Below are 22,605 nucleotides of genomic sequence, written 5' to 3' on the forward strand. Positions count from 1 at the left end.
CTTCTAGGTAAAACAGGACTGCTGCACAGGTGGACTCAGAGAGACTGCAGCAGTATGCACAGGATCTACACAAAGTCTGCACAGATCCAAACCGTGTGTGAGGTCCGAGATCCCAGCACTGAGGAGGGGAAGTGGATATGATCTGCTATCCCTAACCAAGAAGCTGTCTCCAGTTGACAATTGCTCACAAAGGAAAAATTAGTTTTCTCCCATGAAGTCTCACTTGGGTATACAAACCACGCTCAAAGGAAAGCCCCAAGGACACCAGTAGATGGCCAACTCCAAACACACTCAGTGGTATTTGGGGAGATCTTTTTTTCTCATAATGTCTCATCTTTTTTTAAAAAAACATTACTTATCATTTGTTTACATATTTGTTTTCTTCTTTTTTGTTAAGAAAATTTCTTCATTCATTTTACACACCAATCAAAGATCCCCCTCTTCTCTCCTCCTGCCTTCCCCAGCCTCCCCAACCTACTCCCCACTCTCTCTCACAAGAAGGCAAGACCTCCCATGGGGAGGCACATCCAGTAGAGGTAAGTCCAAGCCCTTCCCCTGCATCAAGGCTGCACGAGGTGTCCCATCATAGGTAGTGGGCTCTCCACAAAGCCTGTTCATGCACCAGGGATGGATTCTGATTCTACATATTTGTTTTCTGATTTTGTCTTTTCATGGGTTTTCTGTGAGCACGTGTCTCTGCATATGTATGGGCTTCTTGTACTTTTTTCTCTTTCTCTGTTTGTTTGTTTTATTCTGTTCTGGTTGGTTGTTTTTTATTTGTCTGTTTGTGTTTTAAAGAGAAAGAAAGAATGTGTGGGGATTGATGGGTGGGGAGGTGAGGAGGATCTGGGGGGAGATGAGGAAACTGATAAGAATATATTGTATCAAAAAAAGAATATATTGTATCAAAAATATTTTTTCAATGAAAACAACAAAAAATGCATTTTTGTTCTTTATTTCTTGACTTAATGTTTTTACACTTATTTTTCATTGTTTTGCTAATAAAGTAATTTTCTGTTCTATTTTTGTCTAGTCTAATCCTAGCATTGTATTGTTTCCAATAAAAATACTCCAGATATTTCTAGTAGATAGTAATTAATTTAGTAGGTCAACATGACTTCCTCTGATTTAGATCATTCAGAGAACATGAGAATTCACTCAGCTTGGAAGGAAGAAGAGGAAGTGTCCTGCTGGCCTTGCCAAGTGAAGACAAGTGGCTTCAGGCAGTCTTTGCTCATCATCACAGGAGAAAATGACATTTCCCAGATAACAGTATGCTAGCCCAAGGACTATGTTTTTAAAATCCTGACCATGATAATAGTTATAATTAAAATAATCCCTTGATGAAGTTTCATGACTTAAGTGTCATTCTCCAAGATCAACTCATCTTCAGTACAACCAGCAGATAAATTTACAAAAATAATCAAATTTGTACTTATATGTTTTATGATTATGTATGAAAATTTCTTAAGATTTCTAGCAAGACAAAATGTCTTTTGAATTCAGGGAAAATTGTTTTCTTTTTGATGGACAATAATATAAGCCTAGATTTTAGGACATAACTCTAAAGGTCAACCCTGAGACTCAAAATGAGTGACAGTCTTCTTGTTCAAGAATTATATATTCTTCTCTTTCCTAGTATTAAGTCCCATGTTAGGGAAAAAACTTTATTTGTTGACAAGGAAGATACAGAGGGTAAAACACTCCCCTTAAATCACTTCCTTAGGAAGAGGTTTCCAAACACTTGCCTCCTTTATTCTGAGGCATTGCTATACTTCCCTGCTGGAGGCTTGATTCTCTTTAACAGTGGTTTTGTATTCACAACTAAGAAATATTTATGAGTGCACATATCACAGCTGAAATCTACCAAAGCTTGGGCAACACCCCTGTTTCCCTGCCTTTGCCACTGCATGCTTGTCCTTTAGTGAGCATACAAGAGATATTTTGCTGATCAAATGATTTAGCACACACAGTATTTCCTCCTTTTTACCCTCAAGTTCCTAATCTGGAAGTCATTTCAGATTCAGGAAGAGATCTGAAACAACCCTTGACTATTCTAAATTTATTTAATTTCTTATATTTTATTTGTGTTTTTTTTGGGGGGGCGTTGTTTGTTTGGTTGGTTTTTTGTTTTGTTTTGTTTTTCCTGGGTAAACTTATAAGCAACTTCTTATATTTTAAACTCACTCTTAAAACAAAACATTTTTGCTTAATTGAATAGCAATAAATGTGTCTATGTTACAGACATATGTATCAAGATGCACCATGAATTGTCTAGCAGGATGCAGCATTCTGATATGAGTACTCCTGACTTCTGATCTATCTACTTATTTTATTCATATTTCTGATTTTTATATACCATACTAAATATATTGATAAAAGTAGCCCTCCCTTCATGTTCCAAGATCCCCTTCTGGATTCCTGAAACAGTAGATAGTGCCAAACTCTACGTATACTGTTCGTTTTCTTCTCAGAATGACCCTGCAGTTCTATTTCCCTTTTATGCATCTTTAAATAAACTCCATCTGTATGTGTTTCTTTCTCATTTAAAATAGCCTAGACAACATAAATAGCCTATTTTCATTGATTCTTAACTTTCTCTCCTCAGGAGAGTGTTGGGTCCGCTGGTTCTCTCACATTTTTTTATCATTAGTTGACAGTTATTGACATTCATCAAAAAGACTACCTGAAAGAAAAGAAGGAGTTTGAACACAGGTACCCTGCGTGGCTGGACAACACATCCTCCAGAAAACATGGGCTATCCAGTTAGAATATCAGTGCCAAGTGAGTGATACCCCAACAAGTTACATAGGACATAACAAGGACATAGAAAAATCAAGCTGGGGAGCTGGAGAGATGGCTCAGCGGCTAAGAGCACTGACTGCTCTCCCAGAGGTCCTGAGTTCAATTCCCAGCAACCATATGGTGGCTCACAACCATCTGTAATGAGATCTGGTGCCCTCTTCTGGCCTGCAGAGATACATGCAGACAGAACACTGTATACATAATAAATAAACAAATCTTTAAAAAAAATTAAAAAATAAAAATCAAGCGGGAACTAGGCTGAAAACTTCATCTTTTCTGGCTAGCTTTCATAGTGACAGAAGGTGCTTTGTGGGCCACTTGGGGGTGGGGAAGAAGCCATCAATGGTACTACCCAGCAGTGAACCCTGAATGCTACCATACTGACCTGCCAGACAACATGTGCTCATTGGTACAATATGGTATGAAGGTCTCATGCCTGTTACCATAAACTTGGTCAGTACATAGCTCAGAGGTTCTAGCCCCTGGGGAGGAATCACTACTGTTGTTTTACTAAATAGACATGTTTCCAAACTCCCTTTTAAATGTTTATGTTCATATCCATTGCTTAGTGCTGCCTTCGCCTTTGGCCTGAGATACTTCGTATGCACCGACCAACACTTACAGCAGAGACTCATAATTCTAATAAGTGACTTCTGAGGTCTCCATCCCAAATGAGACATTTGCATCACCCTCTCAAAGCTCAGAGAACACTGAGGTGGAGGGAGGGGAAATACCATGAGAGCCGCGGATGAAGGCAAGTGCTGTGAACTTTGGACATGCTGTAATGAACGCACTCATGAACTCACTGCAGTTATGGTTACCTGTACAAGGTCTGGATAAGACCAAGCTAGCAGCACAAGGTCAGTCAACACTACAGCAGGCAACATTAATTGGTTCAGTCAGTTACAAAGTAAAGAACATGACGAAAGGGTTAGGAATTCCTCAGGTGTTAGGGGAGGGAGTTGGGGTGGGTATGATCAAGATACTTTGTACACAGGTGTGAACTGTCAAATAATAACTAAAAATTATTCTTTTTCCTAGTGATATCCATCTACTATTTTCTTCAGTACCATTCAAATGCAGTATTCATTTTTCATGGCTGCTGTAACAATTTACATCTCCAAACAATACAAATATAAAATAGTTTTTAAAAAGACTCATCTCTCTTTCCACTTCAAGTCCTTTTATGTCACTTATTTTACTGACATTTGTGTGAATGTTTAAATGTCCAGATTGCAATGATAGTAATCATTGAATCATATTTATAAGATAATGTAAAAATGCAATGGATGTTTCAAGGTGATAGACTTACAAGTATTTAGGGGGAACTTTTTGTGACACACTCACTTACTATAAGGTCATTTGAAACTCTTGCTATTTGAGATTTCAAACGAAAAGAATTCAGTATGTGTAATATGATTTTGTTTACTGTCATCCAACTTCAACAGTTACCAGCTCATGGCCAGTCTGCTGAGGATGTCTTTCTGTTTGCTGTGAATGTGTTGCAGTGACTGATTGATAAATAAAACACTGATTGGCCAGTAACCAGGCAGGAAGTATATAGTATAGGTGGGATAAGCAGAGGGGAGAATTCTGGGAAGTGAAAGGCTGAGTCAGGAGATGCTGCCAGCCACTGCTGCCATGAGAAATAAGATGTAAAGTACTGGTAAGCCACAAGCCACATGGCAACTTATAGATTAATAGAAATGGGTTAATGTAAGATATAAGAACTAGATAGCAAGAAGCCTGCTGTGGCCATACAGTTTATAAGCAATATAAGTCTCTGTGCGTTTACTTGGGTCCAAGTGGCTGGCCACAGGGCTGAAGGAGCTGAACAGAACCAGAAAAACTTTAGCTACACCAGTCTTATGTGTCTTGTACTGATATTCATGCTCCTTTTCTAATATAATTTTTAAGCAATCCTAGGCATATTACCATCTCATCTTTAAGGAGTGAATACAGACCTCTAAAGGATATATTCTTCCAATAAGGCCATGGACACTTTGCTCACATTTGAAAAGGTAAAAACAGTTCTTTGGTTTTATTAAATACCCAATCAGAGCTCAATCCCCCTTGTTCTCAGATACCACAAATTATTTCTACTTCATGGTGTATTGATAAAATTACAAGTGATATAAGAGTCATACATCACAATTATCCTGTTTTTTAAACCCCCTTAACTGTTAAGGTCTCTCCTCCCACCAGCTTCCAACCCCATCTTTCTCCCTCTCTCTTTCTAAAATAATTTTATTTATTTATATTTTATGTATGAGTGCTCTGCATGTATACCTGTGTGCTGGAAGAGGGCATCAGAGCTTATTATAGATGGTTGTGAGCCACCATGTGGTTGCTGGGAATTGAACTCAGGATCTCTGGAAGAACAGCCAATGTTCTTAACCACTGAGCCATCTCTCCAGCCCGTTTCTCCTTCTCTTGATCCTCCTTCCCTCCTTCTCTCTCTTCCTACCTCCTTACAGTTTATTTGCCAAACAAACTGGGTTGTTGTGTTGTTTATACTATTCTCTAAATTCTATTTTGCAAGTTTTTAAAAAAACCTGAGTTTGTGTTTCTAAAAGCTTTGTATAATCAAAGCACACTTTTAAAATATTTCACCCACTGATATGGACTCAATGCTGTGTCCCCTCAAAACATATGTTGAAGTCCTAGCTTACGATGGTACTTGGAGATGGGGCTTTTCGAAGCTAAGTATGGATGGATAAGTCATGAGAGGAGAACTCTATTCTGATGGGATTCGTGTTTTCATGGTAAAAGACATAGGAAAGCTTGCTCTCTCTTTCTCCTGACTCTTCCCTTACTCCTGATAGGCACAAAGAGGGTCATGTGATCATATTCTTCATGGTCAAAATGCATTGTATGAAAAAAACATTTAAAGATAAATAAAATGAAATAAGAAGACACAGAGTTCAAATGGGTAGAGAGGTAGAGAAGATCCAAAAGGAATAGGATGTGAACATGATCAAAACACATTGTATGAAATTCTCAAAAATTAAGGAAAACATATTTTAAAAGAAAGTTTTAAGTTTAAAGTTAAAAGAAAGTTAAAGGGGGGGCAGTTCTAGGCAACCAGAAAGAAAGACTTTCAGCTGTGGAGTTGGCTTAGCTACTAAAGTGTTGACTCCCAAGCACAAGGACCTGAGTTAAGTCCTCAAAACCCCTCACATGCTGTAAAGACAGTTCAGTGGTTAAGAACATTTGTTGATTTTGCAGAGGACCCAGGTTCAGTTCCTAGCCCCCATATGTTGGCTCGCAATGATCCACAACTCCAGTTCTAGGCGATTCAACACTCTCTTCTTACACCGAGGACTGGGCACACATATATGCAAGCACAGAAACACTCATACACATAATATAAATAAATCTCGTCAAACAATTTTTGAAAATTCTCAGAATCTCTGTTTAAAACAACCAGTTGTGAGTTCCTGTAAGTTTCTTCCTGCTATGAGCTTCAGGCTCTGGCCTCAGGCTTCCGGCCACTTCCTTCATGCCACAACCCTGAAACCGCAATCTGCGATAATGCCTCAGCCCAAGAAACTCAGACCAGCTCCTGAGCCAAAGCTGGAGGTCATGTTGGCCTCTCCTGGCTTCCTAAAAGGAGAAAAAAAAACCAACAAGAAGCAATTGAACTTATTGAAAAAGTACAAAATGAAATGGACAAACTTGATTAATAAGACAATGAGGAAATTTTGAAAGTAAAAGAAATATATAACAAATCTTGCCAGCCATTTTGTTCAAGAAGAGGTCAGAATTGATCACCTAAAGCCCAAATTTGGGGGTAACAACATTTGTCAACCACCCACAAGTGTCTGCACTGCTTGAGAGGAAGATGAAGAGGCTTTTGATGAAAATCCTTACTTTGAAAGCAAAGTTCTCTCCAAAACATTTCATCTCAATGAGAGTGGTGACCCATCTTCAAAGCCCACTGAAATCCAATGGAAATCTGAAAAGGATTCCACAAAATGCTCCAGTCAAATTCGGGAAGAAAGAGGCAGCCAGAGAGCTGCCTTACCAGTTTGCTGACCATTCTGATGCACGTGCAGATGAATTCGGAGAGGTCATCAAGAATGATATTTGGCCAAGTCCCTTGCAGTACTGTTTAGTTCCTAATATGGATGATGGAGATGATGATGATGATGATGATGATGATGATGATGATGATGGTGGTGGTGGTGGTGGTGATGACCATGATGAAGAGGAAGGACTGGAAGATATTGATGAGGAAGGGGATGAGGATGAAGGTGAAGAAGACAAAGATGATGATAAAGGGGAGGAAGGAGAGGAGGAGGAAGGTGAGGATGACCAGCACAGAAGATTGGTGGATTCCAACCTTCTTTTCTTATTTTATTTTTCAATTTTCTCCAGGCCCTGGGAGCAAGTCACAGTCACCCAGCCACCCATTCCTCTTGTGCTCAGCTGCCCTCTTTTTAGGTCTCTCACTTCTCAACACCATGGTTCTCAACTTACTTTAGGGATGGCAATACCTTGAGCAAAACACAACAGGAAAAGAATCTCCACTTTTCTGTTCTAAATTAATTTTTATCTTTTATTGTTTCAAAAACTGTGGATTCAACACCACCACCATGCTCTGTGGGAAAAAATAAAAGCCCTTCTTCCCTTGGCTCTGCTGGAGGCTGCAGGGTGCTCGGCCCCTGTATAGTCATCCATAGAAGTCTAGCTTTTTTCCTTTCTCTGTATATTGGGCTCAGAGATTACACTGTGTTTCTATGTGAATACAGACACTTAGCATTTGCCACAACCACCACCACCAAAACAAATAAACAAATAAGCAGCTAGTTGTATATACTTAAAATTACAGAACTGGGGAAGTAGAGGCATTTGAATCCCTGATGCTCACTTGCTAGTCTGCCTAAGCTACTTGGAAAGCTCCAGGATAATGAGGGACACGGGGGACAGAGAGAGAGAGAGAGACAGACAGAGACAGAGACAGAGACAGAGAGAGAATCTTCAAAAAAGTGTCATGACATACTTACCAAAAACGTTAGCCTCCAGAATGATGAGAAAATAAATTTCAGCTGTCTAAGCCACACATGCTGTTTTTTTTAAAGTCTTTGACAGTTTTAAACATGCATATAACAAATTTCTGTGATTTTTTTTCACCCTTCCACTTCCTCCTCTCCTCCCTCTTCCCCAACAAGTCCTCCTGTTTTCATGCCCCATTTCTGTGTGTGACCAGCTGAGTTAATTAGGGTTGCTTGCGGGAGAGGTGGTAGGAGCTCATTTACTGAAACATAGGCAACTTCCTGGTGGCTACTGGTAGCACTGCAGACAGCGATACCCTCTCCGTCAGCAGATACTAACTGCCAATTGACCCTAAAGAAGGGGTGAGAGCTCGTAGGCCCTCCTCCATCCATGATATAATGGTGGCGGGCCCAATCACCTACGAGTCTTTTGAGATAACCATAGCTATGCTGAGCTCATGAGTATAACAGCCGTCATGTCCAGAAGATGTATTTTTGCTACACATCTTCCCATCCTCTGGCTCTTATATTTTTTTTTTTTTTTTAAAGATTTATTTTTATTTATTATGTATACAGTGTTCTGTCTGCATATACACCTGCAGGCCAGAAGAGGGCGCCAGATTTCATTATGGATGGTAGTGAGCCACCATGTGGTTGCTGGGAATTGAACTCAGGACCTCTGGAAGAACAGGCAGTGCTCTTAACCGCTGAGCCATCTCTCCAGCCCTGGCTCTTATATTCTTTCTGCTTCCTCTTCCGTGGTATTCCCTGAGCCTGGGTAGGGTTGATAGAGATGTCCCATGTCCAGTTTACTTTGTGTTACGGTGGTAAACCCATGACCAAAAGCAGCTTGCAGGGGGAAATGCTTCATTTCATGTAATAATTCATGTCACAGTCCATCACTGAAGGAAGTTGGGGCAGAAACTCAAGGCAGAGACCTGCCCAGAGGCAGGAACTGTAGCAGAGGCCTTGGAGGAGTGCTGCCTACTGGTTTGCTTCCCAGCTTTATGTTGGGCTACCTTTCTGATACCTCCTAGGACAACTTGTTCAGGGGTGGCACTGCCTGCAGGAGGCTGAGCCCTCCCACATCAATCATTAATCCAGAAAATGCCACAAGACTTACCTGTAATCCAATTTGATGGGAGCATTTTATCAACTGAGGTTCTCTCTCCCCAGATAATCTTAGTTTCTGTGACGTTGACAATCATAATCATCATCATCATCATCATCATCATCATCACAACCCATTTAGTACCAAGCACTCTTTTGCTGTGTTTTGTGTTTGTTTGTTTATTTGTTGTTTTATGGTAGCTCAAGCTGACTAGTATGTACACTCTGGATTTGGTTCCCATTTGACTAATAAACTTCATTTCTATTTTGAGCCATCAAAAGATGTCACCTGACTTGTTATTATGACTAGAGGAACACACATTAGACTGAACTTTCCAATGTCTACAAGAAAAAAAAAAAGTCTGTGATTCCTATGAAGAATTGACTTAGAACATTTAATGGCTCCTTTTCACTCTGTGACAGATGTCCAGCTCCTGGCAGGACCATGCTGTGTACTCTTCCTGTCCCCACATCTTCGCACCCATAGATAACATTTGTTTACCTGACAGCAAAGTAGTAAGCCAGGAGACTTATATCAGAAGGATTCTGTTCCATTTACTTAGTAATTTAACCTCACTAAGACCAAAAACAGTGGGCTTCTGTTTGACACAAATGCCACCTCCATCTTGAACAGGAACTGTACCTGGTTATGTGAGATTACTTTGGTCCTGTGCTGTGGCATGATGAATTCTGACTTTTCCTCAGACCCCATTATAATGTGTCATAAAAGTGCAGGCAAATATAACATTGCAGGATTTTTCCCCCTAGCAAGTTCATATAGATATCGGACTTCTTCTTCTAGTGAGATATCCTACACTGGCTTAAGCTGGCATTGGAGTCATCACAAGTCCACCTGACAGGCATGTCTATTAGCATATTGTTATTTGTTTTGCTCTGCTCTGGAGGAGCTGCAATAGACATATGCATTAATTCCTAAAAGCAGTAAAATTCACAGCAAAGTATACTCTACTTATAAATAGTTTACTTTTCAGTTTTTAACTAATCTGGTAAGATCAAACAACTTCTTATGGCAAAGTGACTTGGTTAGGGTTTCTGTTGCTGTAACAAAACACTATGGCCAAAAAGCAAGTTAGAGAAAAAAGAGTTTATTTGGTGTCCAATAATGGACTTCCACTTTGTAGCCCATTATTGAAGGAAGCCAGAACAGAAAGTCAAACAGGGCAGGAACCTGGAGGCAGGGGCTGATGCAGAGGCCATGGAGGGGTGCTGCTTACTGACTTGCTCCTCATGGCTTGCTCAGCCTGCTTTCTTATAGAACCCAGGACCACAAGCCTAGGGATGGCACCACCTGTAATGGGCTGGACCCTTCTCCCCCATCAATCACTAATTAAGAAAATGCTCTACAAACTTGCCTGCAGCAAGTCTTATGGAGGGCATTTTCTTAACTGAGCTTCCCTCCTCTCAGATGACTTTAGCTTGTGTCAAGTTGACATAAAACTACCCAGCATAGAAAGCAATCTCATGTCAGCAAAGCACAGCATAAAATATTGATGTTTTATCAGGTTCAACAATTATTTCTTTTGAGATCCAACAGCTTCATATTCTTACCCCCTTAGGATCCAGAATGTGAGTTCCACGCTCTTTACAATGCACTCTGGTAACAGAGCAAGCAATCATGCCTCAAAGCAAACCTCATTCACAAAAATTAATAAAAAAAGATCTATTCAATAGAAGAGCTTATAAAATGAGAAAGAAAACCTTATTTTTCTGTCTGCCTCAATTTTGAATCTGAGATCATGTATATCTTGTAACTGCATGCTTTGTGGTACTTTTACAAACACAAGCCTATTACAGCTATATACTGTAGATGTAATTCTGAATGGTTTTATTAAATAAGAAACACAGAGCCAAATGCAGAGTTAAAAGCCCCAGAGGTCAGAAAGCAGTAGCTAAGAGCTGAGACCAAGACCGCCTTCTTACCACCCCACTGCCGCTGCCGTCCTTCCCCTGAGAAAGAGACCTACTTCCTGTGTATCTGTCTTTTTATTGACTTTCTGTTCTGCCTTCTCATTGGTTGTAAACCCAACCACATGACCTCCTCGTCACTGCCTGTATATACAGACGTCCAGGTCTCTATGGTTGGTATTGAGATCAAAGGCATGTGTCTCCATGCTGGCTGTATCTTTGAACACACAGAGGTCTGCCTGTCATGTGATTGGGACTAAGGGCGTGTGCTACCACTGCCAGACTTCTGTTAAATGGCTTGTTATTAGTTCTGACCCCCAGGGAACTTTATTTATTAACATACAAATAAAATCACATTTCAGCACAAATAAAATATCACCATAATATACTAGTCAGGCCTTTTAAGTTGTTCCCAGTCCTAGTAAAATTAATATGCCTTACATAACTGCCACTAACATAAGGAAGATGTTATCATTATCAAGCAAGATGCAAAGATTCTAAAAATAAAGGCTACGCTGCCTGCTAGGTTACTTTCGTTCTACATTTTTGTTGTTGTTTGTTTGTTTGAGGCAGGATCTCATGTTATATCTCTGGCCAGCCTTGAACTCTCTAGGTAGACCAGGCTGGACTAGAACTCACATAGGAGAGATCTATCTACTTCTGCCTGTGTAGTGCTGGCATTAAGGGTGTGCATCACCATGCCTTGCTCTTTTTCCACAGTTTGAAAGAAATGGGACTCTATAAGAAGCTCAGTTTCAACCATCACTCACTAACAAGCACCGACTTTGGTAAGCCCCTCAAGCAATGGCTTTGCTTACTACCAAACCTGACTACTTGGTCCCAGTTTTGCAGAGAAACTTGTTCATAAGTTATACTTTTGGAAGCCTGGAGAAATTATTATATTTAGGAAGACATTATTAGTAATATCAGTTTGGGTTTTATATTAAGTAGGTAGGACTTAATTGCTTACATTGTTAGTTATGTTTTATAACATTTTGATTTCCAAAAACTGAGCAAAATCATAGAGTCCCAGTGGATCACAACTTTCAAAAATTCATCCCAGCATCTGTCTAAACTCTCGTCCTCTGGATCAAGTTGAAGAGAAACCATTTTTCTAGTTTAAAATCTGAACACTGGCCTTAGCCCTCAGGAAAGATGAAAGAATTTACTGGCTAATATGAAACCTAATGAAGATGGGTTTCAACAAAGCCAAATTGTGCTGCACATATATTTTAGGGTTTGTGTTCTATGAGCAGGCATTAAAATCTATGTAAGCTCAAATGGATAGAGGTTAGATAGTCAAGAGAAGGGATCACCTTTCAATATTTACCAGAAACAGAAGAACTATAAGGTCTTCCACTGACTATTGGTTAAGTGTCCCATTTTACCAACCCCCTCCCCATAAACTTAATCCCTGAGCTCATACTATCTTTAAGGGGTACTCCTTGATTATAGCAATCTCGGAGAGCTCTGTCAGAACTCAAAGTTCACTGATCTCCTGACAAGTGCTTCTCTTGAGTGCTTAGTTTTAGAGAATTTCCCTTTGGCCTCCTCAGTGTCATCCCCAACACTCCAGGCTGCTCAAACCTGTTAGCAAAAGACAACCATTTCCCCTGCAAACCTCACTGGAAATACCGCAGCATCCACAGCCAACCCTAGACAAAGTCGTTCCAGAAGAACCTAGCCTCTATTTGCTCTCCATCCCTGCATCCCCCTCCTCTCCCCGCCCCCCGTTTCTCTCCCTTCCCCTCTCCCTCTCCCCTTTCTTCTTTCAACATCACAAACCAATTCATTCCTTTGGTGAGACATGCCTTTATTTAGTATATCAAAGCATATTGGCATGGGCTAGGAGATGGAAATGCACATATAAATACCTCCTAACAAGAAGTATTCTGTGGTTTAGGTGTTTTCCTCAACAATGTTCATTTGGTTTTTCCACTACATAACAATGGCATCCATCACCTCGCATGTCTAAAGGACGTTTCACCCTAAGTTTTGAGAGAAAGTTTGAATGCTAATTGAGGACAAGTTCAAGAAGCAAAAGCTCTCTATTCTGCCCTTGAACTTAAAATATATACATTGCAAGTTATAACGACCTCTGATCTCATTCTTCATCCTCAGAGGAACAAATGCTTTCAGGATCCAAGGAAGCCACTTTGAAAAGGCACTGTCACCTAGGAGACATTTCTCAACACACTCTCTGCTGCACTGGCAACTATAAGGGAATGTGGTCAGCGTTTGGAACGAGAGGCTCAAGTCGGATTGCCATGTTCATAAAGACACCGAATCTAACTGGAGTTCTCACGCTTTCCGAAGTCAAATCTAACATGGGTTGAGTGTCGGTTGACACAGAACAAAGTGGGGGCGAAGGGATGGGGGAGATAAAAGTCCGGATTTGATCTCATGATGTTGACTTGTTCTCACTTGCGTTGGATGTGCCCATTGGCGCAAGCCCTAGGAACGGAGACCAAGCCTTAAAACCTTGCTGCCCTTCTCTGGAACCCCGCGGCTTCAGCTCGCTCCAGCACTTCCCCCTCCCATCTCTCTTCCCGGCTGGGCGCCGTTTGTGGGTCCCAGTGGGACTCTCGCAACCCCTCCGCCCAGAAGACCTTCAGGTGCCTTTATCACCTTCCATCTCCTAGCCCGTTCTTGGCATCCAGAACGGTGTGCCCTTCACGGCCTTGATTGGAGTGGGAATTCTAGTTACCTAGAAAGTTGATGCTGCACCTCTGCAGTGGCCCTCCGCTCATCTCCCACCCGCCCGTGGCCTGTTGCTCCACGGATCCGCCCTTTTCTTGTGTATGCTACCCAGCAACTGTCGGTGATCCGGAACTGGCAAGGTCACTCTGCTCCAGGCAGGAGGAGAAAGTGCTTGGCTCTCAGAAGACTGAGTCTGCGGTGTGAAAACTGGGTGGATTCTCTGGATACACAGCCCAGGCTGCAGCGCCTAGGTAGAGGAAGTCTCACGCACCCATTCCCCTGCACAAGGTGGCGGGGACTGTGACCGTCCGGGTGGGGATCCCTGTAGTTACCCCATCCTCCCACCCCCAGCAACCTCACCCCTAGGATGTGGCCCGCTACTGCAGGACTTCTATGCAAGGCTGTGAGTTTGTCTGGCAGCTTCTACTGAGCAGCTAATAGTATAACAACCCGGCTTTGATAAATCTGAACTAATTACCCCTCTTAATTAAAGTCTTTAGCAGTTGTTTCACTGTTTTGGCAAGACAACAGGAGAGACTTGCAGTTAGAAAACACCAGAGCTCCAGCGCACAGCGGAGCTGCTGATTAACACTTAAAGCGTTTCAAGGACCTGGCACTCGCCACGGTTTGGTTTTCATCCATGTCTCCTCCTTGAATGGAAGTATACTCAGCTATAAACATGTGCACGCATCTAAAAACACGGAGCCTCTCTTTGCCAGCTGTGTACAAGTCAGTGTGTTTCTTCAGAATGATGGAAATACACACAACGCGGCCTCGAGACACAAGGTCCCCCCCCCCACCTTTTTGTACCACAAATCTACCAGAAGGTCCATGCCAAAGTCGTGTTTCTGTTAGGCACACATCTTCGGTCTCAGAGTTTAACCATATTTCATAACCTTGCCCAAAGCATAGGGACAGACTATTTGCATATGGTAAATATTCAGATCAAATTAGTAGGCATAATTAATCCAAGAAAAAAAAAAGGATGAGTGTGGGGTGAGAAAGTCAGAGCCAAAGATCTTTAGTTGAATAATACAAAGTCTTGAAGTTTGTTGATTAAATAAGCATATTCCAAGTATTTATTTCCAACAGTCAATGAATCAACTTCTTCGTGCAAGAATCAAAACAAAACTTCAAATTCATTCATTATGGACCACTCTTATCTAATGTGTATGTGTGTATATGTATGTGCTCACAAACGTTGAACGTGCCTTCACGGGCACACACATCTGTGTGTATATAGAACATACACACCGTGTTTTGTTGCTTCAGGGAAGGAGAAAATTATAAACAATCAGCAGGCATTTTGAGACAGCAGAATCGACACAATGGAAATATATACAATAATAAAATTAAAATGGTGCAGCATTCCCAAGTAGAATAATACAGATCTCAATAAATACAGCAGATATTTGTTTAAAAACAAAACAAAAAAAGCAAACACCATCTCTCCACCCGAGATGAAAAAAGTCTTTCAACTTAAAAAAAAATTGAAATAAGCCCCTCCAAATGTATCATAATTGTTAGTGCCAATATAGAATATAATACACAAAACCATTTAGCAGGTGCATGCAAGAGGCGAAAGGCCAAGGAATGTAGAGGCTTCTGGTCCGCTCAGAAGTGAGGGGCCCAACGGGCCCCAGTTTTTTGCAGGAGAGCCTAGACCAAGCGGTCCACCCTGGTCTGCCGACCTCCGCAGTGGGGGCCCTCCCGCTAGGGTGCAGGGGGGATCTTTGGCCTCCATCACTGGTGGCCTTGGTGCAGCCCGGGTTGCAGAGGCCCTGAAGGCGGCAAAGTTGGCTGCATTGGCGGCAGAGGTGCAGGCGGCGGCTGCTGCAGCTGGGGCGGCGGCGGATCGCTGCCTGGCTCCCCAGTCGGAGTGCGGGTCAGCCCCAGGCTGCTGTCATGCAGCTTGCGAACGTGCTTCTTGAGGTCAAAGTTCCTGCAGAAGCCCTTGCCGCACGTGGGGCAGGTGAAGGGTTTCTTGTCGTTGTGAGTGTGCATGTGGAAGGTGAGGTTGTACACCTGGTGGAAAGCCTTGTTGCAGATATTGCACTTGAACTGCTTCTCCCCGCTGTGGGTCAGCTTGTGGTTTTTGTAGTTCCCTGAAACAGGAAAAAAATCAGCCGGGATGAGGTTCTGAACCGCGCTAGAAAAGCAGAAGGTACGTACAAGGCACGGAGGCCGGCTGAAGAGCCACCACAGCCCCGCCCCAGGGTGCAGGACACTGGTCCTCCTAAGTTTCTTTTTAAGTACACTGAGTTGATTTCTTCTACATATCAATACACATTAATGTATCTAGTCATACGAAACGAACACTGGAGGTTACAAAGAAGTACCCCTTAATGTATCAAACGTGCCTTTTCTAACACTGGTCGGACCCGAGGGTAGGGAGTCAGAAGGCAGCCTTCCTCGGGGACGCAGTTACACCTAACGGGTCATTTTCTAAAATATCCCGAGAACACTCAGTATGGCTTTCCCAAGACCCACTGTGAGAAGACATCTGCTGGGCTCAATACCTTTTTGATGAAATCCTTTGCCACAGAATTCACACACGAATGGTTTGTAGCCCGCGTGGATCCGGGTATGTGTGTTTAACGTGGAACTTCTATTAAATGCTTTCCCGCACTGGTTGCATTTGTGAGGTTTTTCCTAAGCAGCAGAGAGAAAGGGGAGAATAGAGAATTTAATTTAAGGTACTTTGTTATTATGATGTGGAGTCCTACCAGCACAATCCACTAACACCCTGAAGCTTTTAAACAGAACAAAGGCCACAATACAAGACATCCCCTCAGTGTGGCCAGCACAGCTCAACAGATCCTAGGCTAAATAGTGAGGCTCTATCGACCTTTTTTGCGGGGGGGGGGGGGGAGAGGCAAACATTTCCGAAGACTCCTGGTAAAATTGTGATAGAGAACGTACCTGCGTGTGAATGATCTTATGTCTGCAAAGAGTGCTGGCTTGCCGGAAACCTTTCCCACACACTTTGCAAACGAAGGGTCTTGCTCCTGTGTGCACCGGCATGTGACGGGTTAAGTTATAGTGTGCATTGAAGACCTTAAAATTAAACACATAGAAAACAGGTTAGCTGGACAAGAGATTTGAATTCGAAGTGGACAGAGGGAGGAAGGGGGGGGCAAGTTTTCACCCCTACTCTCCAAATACTAAAACGGAAGCAAGGGAGGGAGAAAGGAAGAAAGAAAGGAAAGAAGGAAGGGAGGAAGGGAGGAAGGAAGGAAGGAAGGAAGGAAGGAAGGAAGGAAGGAAGGAAGGAAGGAAAGAAGGGGAGGAACTCCTTTATGCATAATACCTACCTTTCCGCAGACTTCGCAAGTGAAAACTTTGGGTTTGGCATTAGGAGAGCCGCGGCTGAAATCCGAGGTTTTGAATGCAATTTTTTCTGACAAAAGTTGGGCGCTTTCTTTCATGTAATGCTGCAGCTGAGCTTGGGACAGGTCTTTGAAAGCTACACCCGAAGGGAGCTTCTCCACCGCGGGGACAACCAGTTTATTCCTTTCGGCTAAATACGTTTTTGGCGGTGGGTGCAAAGGGGAACTGAGAAAATAGGAGGCCACGGGGTGGATGTTCACGCCCGCAGCCGGGTGGCACGGACCATCACCTCGGTTCAGGTAGCACAGGGCGCCCATGGCGTGGAACGAAGAGTGGTTGACCACACGCGGCCTTACCAGCTTGTACTGCTGCAGGGGCAGCGCGTCGCGGGCCAGGTCGCCCTTGAGACTTAGCGCGCAGTTGAGCAGGTCGCTGCAGCTGAACGCCGGCGCGGAGGGTGCCACGGCGGGCGGCGCCGGAGCCTCCAGGCTGGCCTTGCGCGGCTCGGAGCCAGTCGCTCCGGCTTTGGAGCTAGGGTCGTACGCCACGGGGACGAAAGGGATCATGCAGGGGATCGACGAGTTGAGGTGCAAGGAGTGCTTGGGGTCTCCTTTGGGCACGGCTCCCTGCAGGAAGTGGGGGACCGGCAGGGCCTTGGGCTCGGGGGTGCGCGCCATGATTCGTTCGATGGAGAAAGCCAAGGGTTTGGATGTGTTCATCACGTTGCCCCGAGCTGGAGCTGTCGCTAGCATTTTGGTGGTCGCGTTGAGGCAGCTACTGTCCATGACTGAGTCGCCAGCTTCCGTCCGCCGCCGCCGGGGTGGGGTTGCACGGCCGTTGCCTCGTCCCCTGCTTGTCACAGACCTGCGGAGTGGACAGGCACCGTCACCACCAGCAGCCTCCTCCTCCTCCTCCCCAGCATCACCAGCCGAACCTGCCTGCCCAGCCCAATGGACTCCTGCCAGCCCATCGCAGAGTTCTTGGCGCACCAATGACTCGGGGACAATCACTACTTATTTCTATCAATAGAAAGTGTTGTGTCAATAACGCAGCCAAGATCTCGCCAATCGTTAACTTCCAAGAGGAGAAGGTAAACTAGATAATTGCTCAATTCGCTTCCAACAGTCAACAGGAAAACTTTTTTTTCCCCTCTGCAGTCGGTGACTACTTTTCATTGGTGAGAGAGGTTCCCCCGCCCAGAAGAGGCGGGGGCGCTCTCTCTCCGCAATGCGCCGTGCCCTCCCCTCCACGCAAGCACTCACCCGCCCGCCCGCCCGCCCGCACACACTTCTCTACCCTTCAACCACCCCTCCCCCTTGCTCCCTCTGTCTTTTTAATTCTCAATCTGCTTAACCAGGCTTTAGAGGCCAAGCAAATCTGAGATCAATTTTCTCGTTTAGCTCTAAGTGACATCATCTAAAATCATTGTGCTAGGGCTAAATAAGGAAACAGAGTCTAATTCAGGGGCAAATGCCAGGCTATATTTAACAAACGCCAGGCTCTAGAAAGCCTTGACCAGGAAGCCTCTGACGGCAAAATCCGAGGTTTCTTTGCTTGGTTCCGCTGAGCCCAGGTCGGGCCACGCTGCCTCCCACGCAGTCCACTTTCGTCCTCCAGGACCCAGGGGGGGTGCTCGTTCCCTGAATCCCGGAGTCTCTACGGCTCGAGCGCATCTGGACCCTTTGGAAGACACCAGCAGGTAACTGGCCTCCCAAAATGCCCCTGAGATTTGAAGGCCTTGGGAGGCTTGTTATGTGTTTGTGGTTTTGCAAAAGGGATACCCATGGCAATAGTCCTGGGAAAGACGCACTAGCACCACAAAGTTGAGGAGTTGCAAGAAATAAGCGGGTGTCACACCGCCAGAAACCTAGACGCGGATCGGACTCACACACAAACACACGCGAGAGCGCGCTTCCTTGAGTTTCCAAGAGAGAACCCCGAAAAGGCAAAGAACTCGCGCCCACAGCTCTTCCCGAGCAGAGCGTTCTAAATGTTGAGCCGAGAGGGGAAATAGAATCTATCGATCCCCCTCCCGGCTGCCCGCGTCTGTACGCCTCTCAGTAGCAGTCCGTGCCCGCGACACCTAGTGTGTCTGTGCGCAGAGACGAACTAGGCGAATCGTCCGCCCCGCGCGGTGACCGCAGCCACATCTGTGGCCCCCAAAGAGCGCTTGGCGACCCTGAGCGCACCCCCACGTCCTCCGGGCGCCTGGCGCCCTCCTGTTGTGACGCCTGGGCCCAGATTCCTGGGGCTGAGATTCGCGAGCCGTGCGAGGCTTTGGGGAAGACGCCGGAGGCTGAGGCTCCCACTGAGCGGGTTCCCGCGGCTCTGGTCGGTGCGAGCCGAGAGCAGCAGAGCCAGTGCGCGCCTTCCCGGGCGCAGTCCGCACAGAGCCTCCAGTCGCCAGCTGCAGAGCCCAGGGACTAGGCGTGCTCCGGGGGTGCTGGTAGTAGGAAAACCCGGCGGTTCTCAAGCTAGCGCCCTACGGAGCGCTGAGCTGTGAGCCCTGAGCTCCACCGCCTGGAGGCAACCTCCAAGCACCATCCGCCTGGTGAGTTATTCTAAGGTGTATGGACCGGGAGCCCAGGTATCTGGCCAAGAGTATGGTGTGCTGTTCTCTGGTGAGAACTCTGGAAAGGGCTAGCAATGGGAGGTGGATGTGGGAGCCTAGGATTGTGGAGCCCAAGGCCAATTTACTCAAAGGTGCCAAGCTGGGGTTCAAATGGAGGCGCTTTCAAGTATTTCTCCCTCCATACCCCTTTTCTAGCCCAGGCCAACCCAGGGACCCAGACTCCTCAGCCCAACCCTGACTTTGCCTGAGCTAGTTCAGCTACAGCCAGGAAAAAAACAAAAAACAAAAAAACTTTGGGGTGGAAAGGAAGCGAGAGCGAGTCGTTGAGGCCTGACAGTGAGGCGAGACCGCTGAGTGGATGCTGGGGAAAAATAATCGCTGAAAAAAAAAAAAGGGCCGGCAGAAAGTCTTTTTGAAAGTTGCGGCGGCTAAAAAGCCAGATGGTGGGAAAATCTGGCTGTTTGAGGCCCGCCTTAGTGGCTAGGCCAGGGAGTGTCTCATTTCAAGTATCCAGGCGGCTTCTGGAAGACCGGTGAAGTAGAGAAGAGCAGGAGTCCGGGGCAGGACACCCCGGACTACACAAAACCCGGGAGGCACTGTGGAGCCCTTTTGGACCTCAGTTTTCCTCAAATGGAAATGTTCGATTTGCTTTGGGGGCCTTAGAGCCTCTGTCCTTCACCCTGATCAGACAAAAGGTGCGGAACCCGAATTGCTTAAGGAAAGGCCGCGGGGCGGGGGTGTCCCTGTCCCACGACAGATGGGTAGAGGTTAAGACTTTAATTGTTGCCTTTGGGGGCGGATCAGATTCCCTTTCCTACCTGCCTTCCCAACAGCGAAAAATCTGCCTCCGGCTGCACTCCTCCCTCGCCGGCACAAGTTTAAGGAAGAAAGCAAAGAGGCGAGAAACTGCTCGGTGCGGAAAGCTGTGGAGCGCCCAGCTGACCTTAGCAACTCTCCGGCCTCTGGAGCGTTACCTGCCTTCTTGACTGAACGCCACCAGTTTCTTTTACGTTCGTCGCGTGTCCCTCCCTCTTCTCTTCTTCTCCTCCCCCTCCCCTCTCCTCAACGGGGTGAAAACGCCTTTATTTGCCTTCGATAAATTTCCTCTTCAGTGGACACTAACTTTTAAAAAAGGAAAATATTAGCGGAGGGCTTTATATAGTTAACATTTCAATAGTTCGCCTTTCACTGGCCTTTCGGGATTTGCCTTTTCTGCCAAGTGTTTAAAAATGTCATTTGGGTAAATACAGCAAGGCACCAATTATCTCCTTTCTTTTGAGATAGCCCTGATTTTGTTAATCCCAAAGACCAAAGATGTGTTTTACAAATCCAAGTCTTAATATGCCAATATTTGTTAATATTTTCCACTCGGTATATAACCAAAACATGTATTAACATTTAATATGTGTTTAAGGTAAAGATTCTCTTAAAATATTGAATATATTTAGGAACAGTTTCTTAATATCAGAAATTAATACTTTGTTTTATTTACAAACATTTGAAATTACAGAGGAGTAACAGGCACAGAGCATAAATTTGGAAGGTTTAGAAGCGTCTTAGAGATTCCACCAGTTAAAATTGTTCGGTTTACTTAAAACAATATAAAGGAGTTTTGTTTGTTCAGTTAATAGCAAAATAGAAACTTAGAGATCTTTAGGATTTCTTGGAGATTCCCATAATCTTCCCGTGTGTGGTTTAGAGCTGATTTTACTTGTCCCACCCATCGACTTTAATTCCAGATGCAAGTTGAGTTTAAGTATTTTGGTTAGCAAACATGGGATATCCCATGAAACCAGAACAGTCCTTTATATAAAGAGGCCTAATAACAAAGTGGAATCAATACCTGAAAAACAAGAAAAATCTTCCTACTACCTAACAATTGAAAGTTACATCTTTTGTAGACTCTAATCTTGTATTTCAGTGTTTTCTTAACTGTGTTCTTCATAATTCTCAAAGATTTGGATAATTTCCCTCAGACTTCTTACTTAGCCCCTGTCAGAAGCTAGCAGTTCTAGGGTAAAAATTATTGCCATCTGAAATTAAAAAAAAAAAACAAAACAATAGGAGATAGCCATAAATTACCAAGTGTTCTGTAATCTTTGACTATTTCCTTAACTCACAAAATATTGATGAGATTTTTTATTTTAAAAAATGAATTGGAAAACATGGCAACATAAGCAGATCATCAGCCAAGTGCATAGATTTGCCGCTACTCTATTTTTAGGGTTTTCAGACCAAGCAAGCATCCCTGACTTCCAGCTCTCACAGTCCAGCTCTCACAGTCCAGATAATTAGTTGTTATAATTATCACAGCATCCTAGATGTTTGAGTGCATCTACCCTGTTTCCTGTCTAATAAAACAACACCAAAGGCCACACAGATAGATCACTTCTAGAAGAGAAAAGGCATCACTAAATTCCTCCACAGTCTTTGTCACGGATTGGTGTTTTGTTGTTTCTTCTGGCGTGCGATAGAGACGGGCTGTTGGGATAGGACACAGATAAGGTCTGCATGGTTCCAGGGAAGAGACTTTTTGAACACTTCACACTAATGAATGGATACACAGTGGGACTAACTTCGCAGCACATTAACAAACACGAGAACAGCTTCAGATTTAAGCCTTCCAGCATGCTTTTAGTGGATTTGGTGGCTAATAAAGAACTCTGGTTGTAGAGGTGGGTACCGGAAGAGTCAGCGAGAGAACTGGGGGGCGAATATGAACAAACTACATTGTAGTAAGTTCTCGTATAATGAATAAAAGTATTACTTTAAGAAAGACTCCTTGGTAATTTTGTGTAGCATGTGAAGGGCGGTGTTACTTGTTAGGACTCTGTGAACTGGAGAACCCCACCCCCACCCCACCCCACTTGGACTGGAGGAGTGTGAAGGGCAGTCTGTTACTGTCTCCAGACCTTTGTCGTTACTATTTCTTTTATATTAGGATTGTCTTTAAATTCAATGAAATCATTACTCTCCAAACAGCATTTGCGTGTTAAACTAGTTTGTAACGGGAAGTGAAACGTTCTAACTCAGGAGCGTTCACAAAGGCGGCAGGTAACTCTGTCAGCCGCCTCTAGGGCTGATGATGTCTACCCCTACCCTAACGCTGGGATTTCTCTCACCCGCTCTTCCAGGCCTGTGAGGCGCGTCCCTCTCGGCTGCAAG

General features: G+C 44.2%; 1 protein-coding gene and 1 pseudogene across 2 annotated transcripts; one reads left to right on the top strand and one right to left on the bottom strand.

The window, feature by feature from the left end:
- Window positions 1-1,113: 1,113 nt before the first annotated feature.
- On the top strand, window positions 1,114-13,174 carry LOC131905622 (protein SET-like; annotated as a pseudogene).
- Window positions 13,175-15,281: 2,107 nt separating this feature from the next.
- Fezf1 (FEZ family zinc finger 1) lies at window positions 15,282-17,653 on the bottom strand. 2 transcript variants are annotated; one of them, XM_059256530.1, is made up of 5 exons: window positions 17,226-17,653; window positions 16,853-17,075; window positions 16,461-16,595; window positions 16,058-16,190; window positions 15,282-15,643 (listed from the first exon to the last, which is right to left on the bottom strand). In XM_059256530.1, the coding sequence occupies exons 1-5, from the start codon at window positions 17,651-17,653 to the stop codon at window positions 15,282-15,284; spliced, it is 1,281 nt and encodes a 426-aa protein (XP_059112513.1). The 2 variants fall into 2 exon arrangements, with proteins under 2 accessions (XP_059112513.1, XP_059112512.1); XM_059256529.1 differs by having other exon boundaries at window positions 16,853-17,653.
- Window positions 17,654-22,605: the final 4,952 nt, after the last annotated feature.

Source organism: Peromyscus eremicus, chromosome 3, assembly GCF_949786415.1.
Source record: "Peromyscus eremicus chromosome 3, PerEre_H2_v1, whole genome shotgun sequence".
NCBI lineage: Eukaryota > Metazoa > Chordata > Mammalia > Rodentia > Cricetidae > Peromyscus > Peromyscus eremicus.

Coding starts and splice junctions, on each gene's coding strand:
- Fezf1 (XM_059256529.1), bottom strand. CDS start 17,653: ATGGACAGTAGCTGCCTCAACGCGACCACCAAAATGCTAGCGACAGCT. Junction 16,596..16,852: donor CTTGCGAAGTCTGCGGAAAG/GTAGGTATTATG, acceptor TTTAATTTTAAG/GTCTTCAATGCACACTATAA. Junction 15,644..16,057: donor CAAAGGATTTCATCAAAAAG/GTATTGAGCCCA, acceptor TTCCTGTTTCAG/GGAACTACAAAAACCACAAG.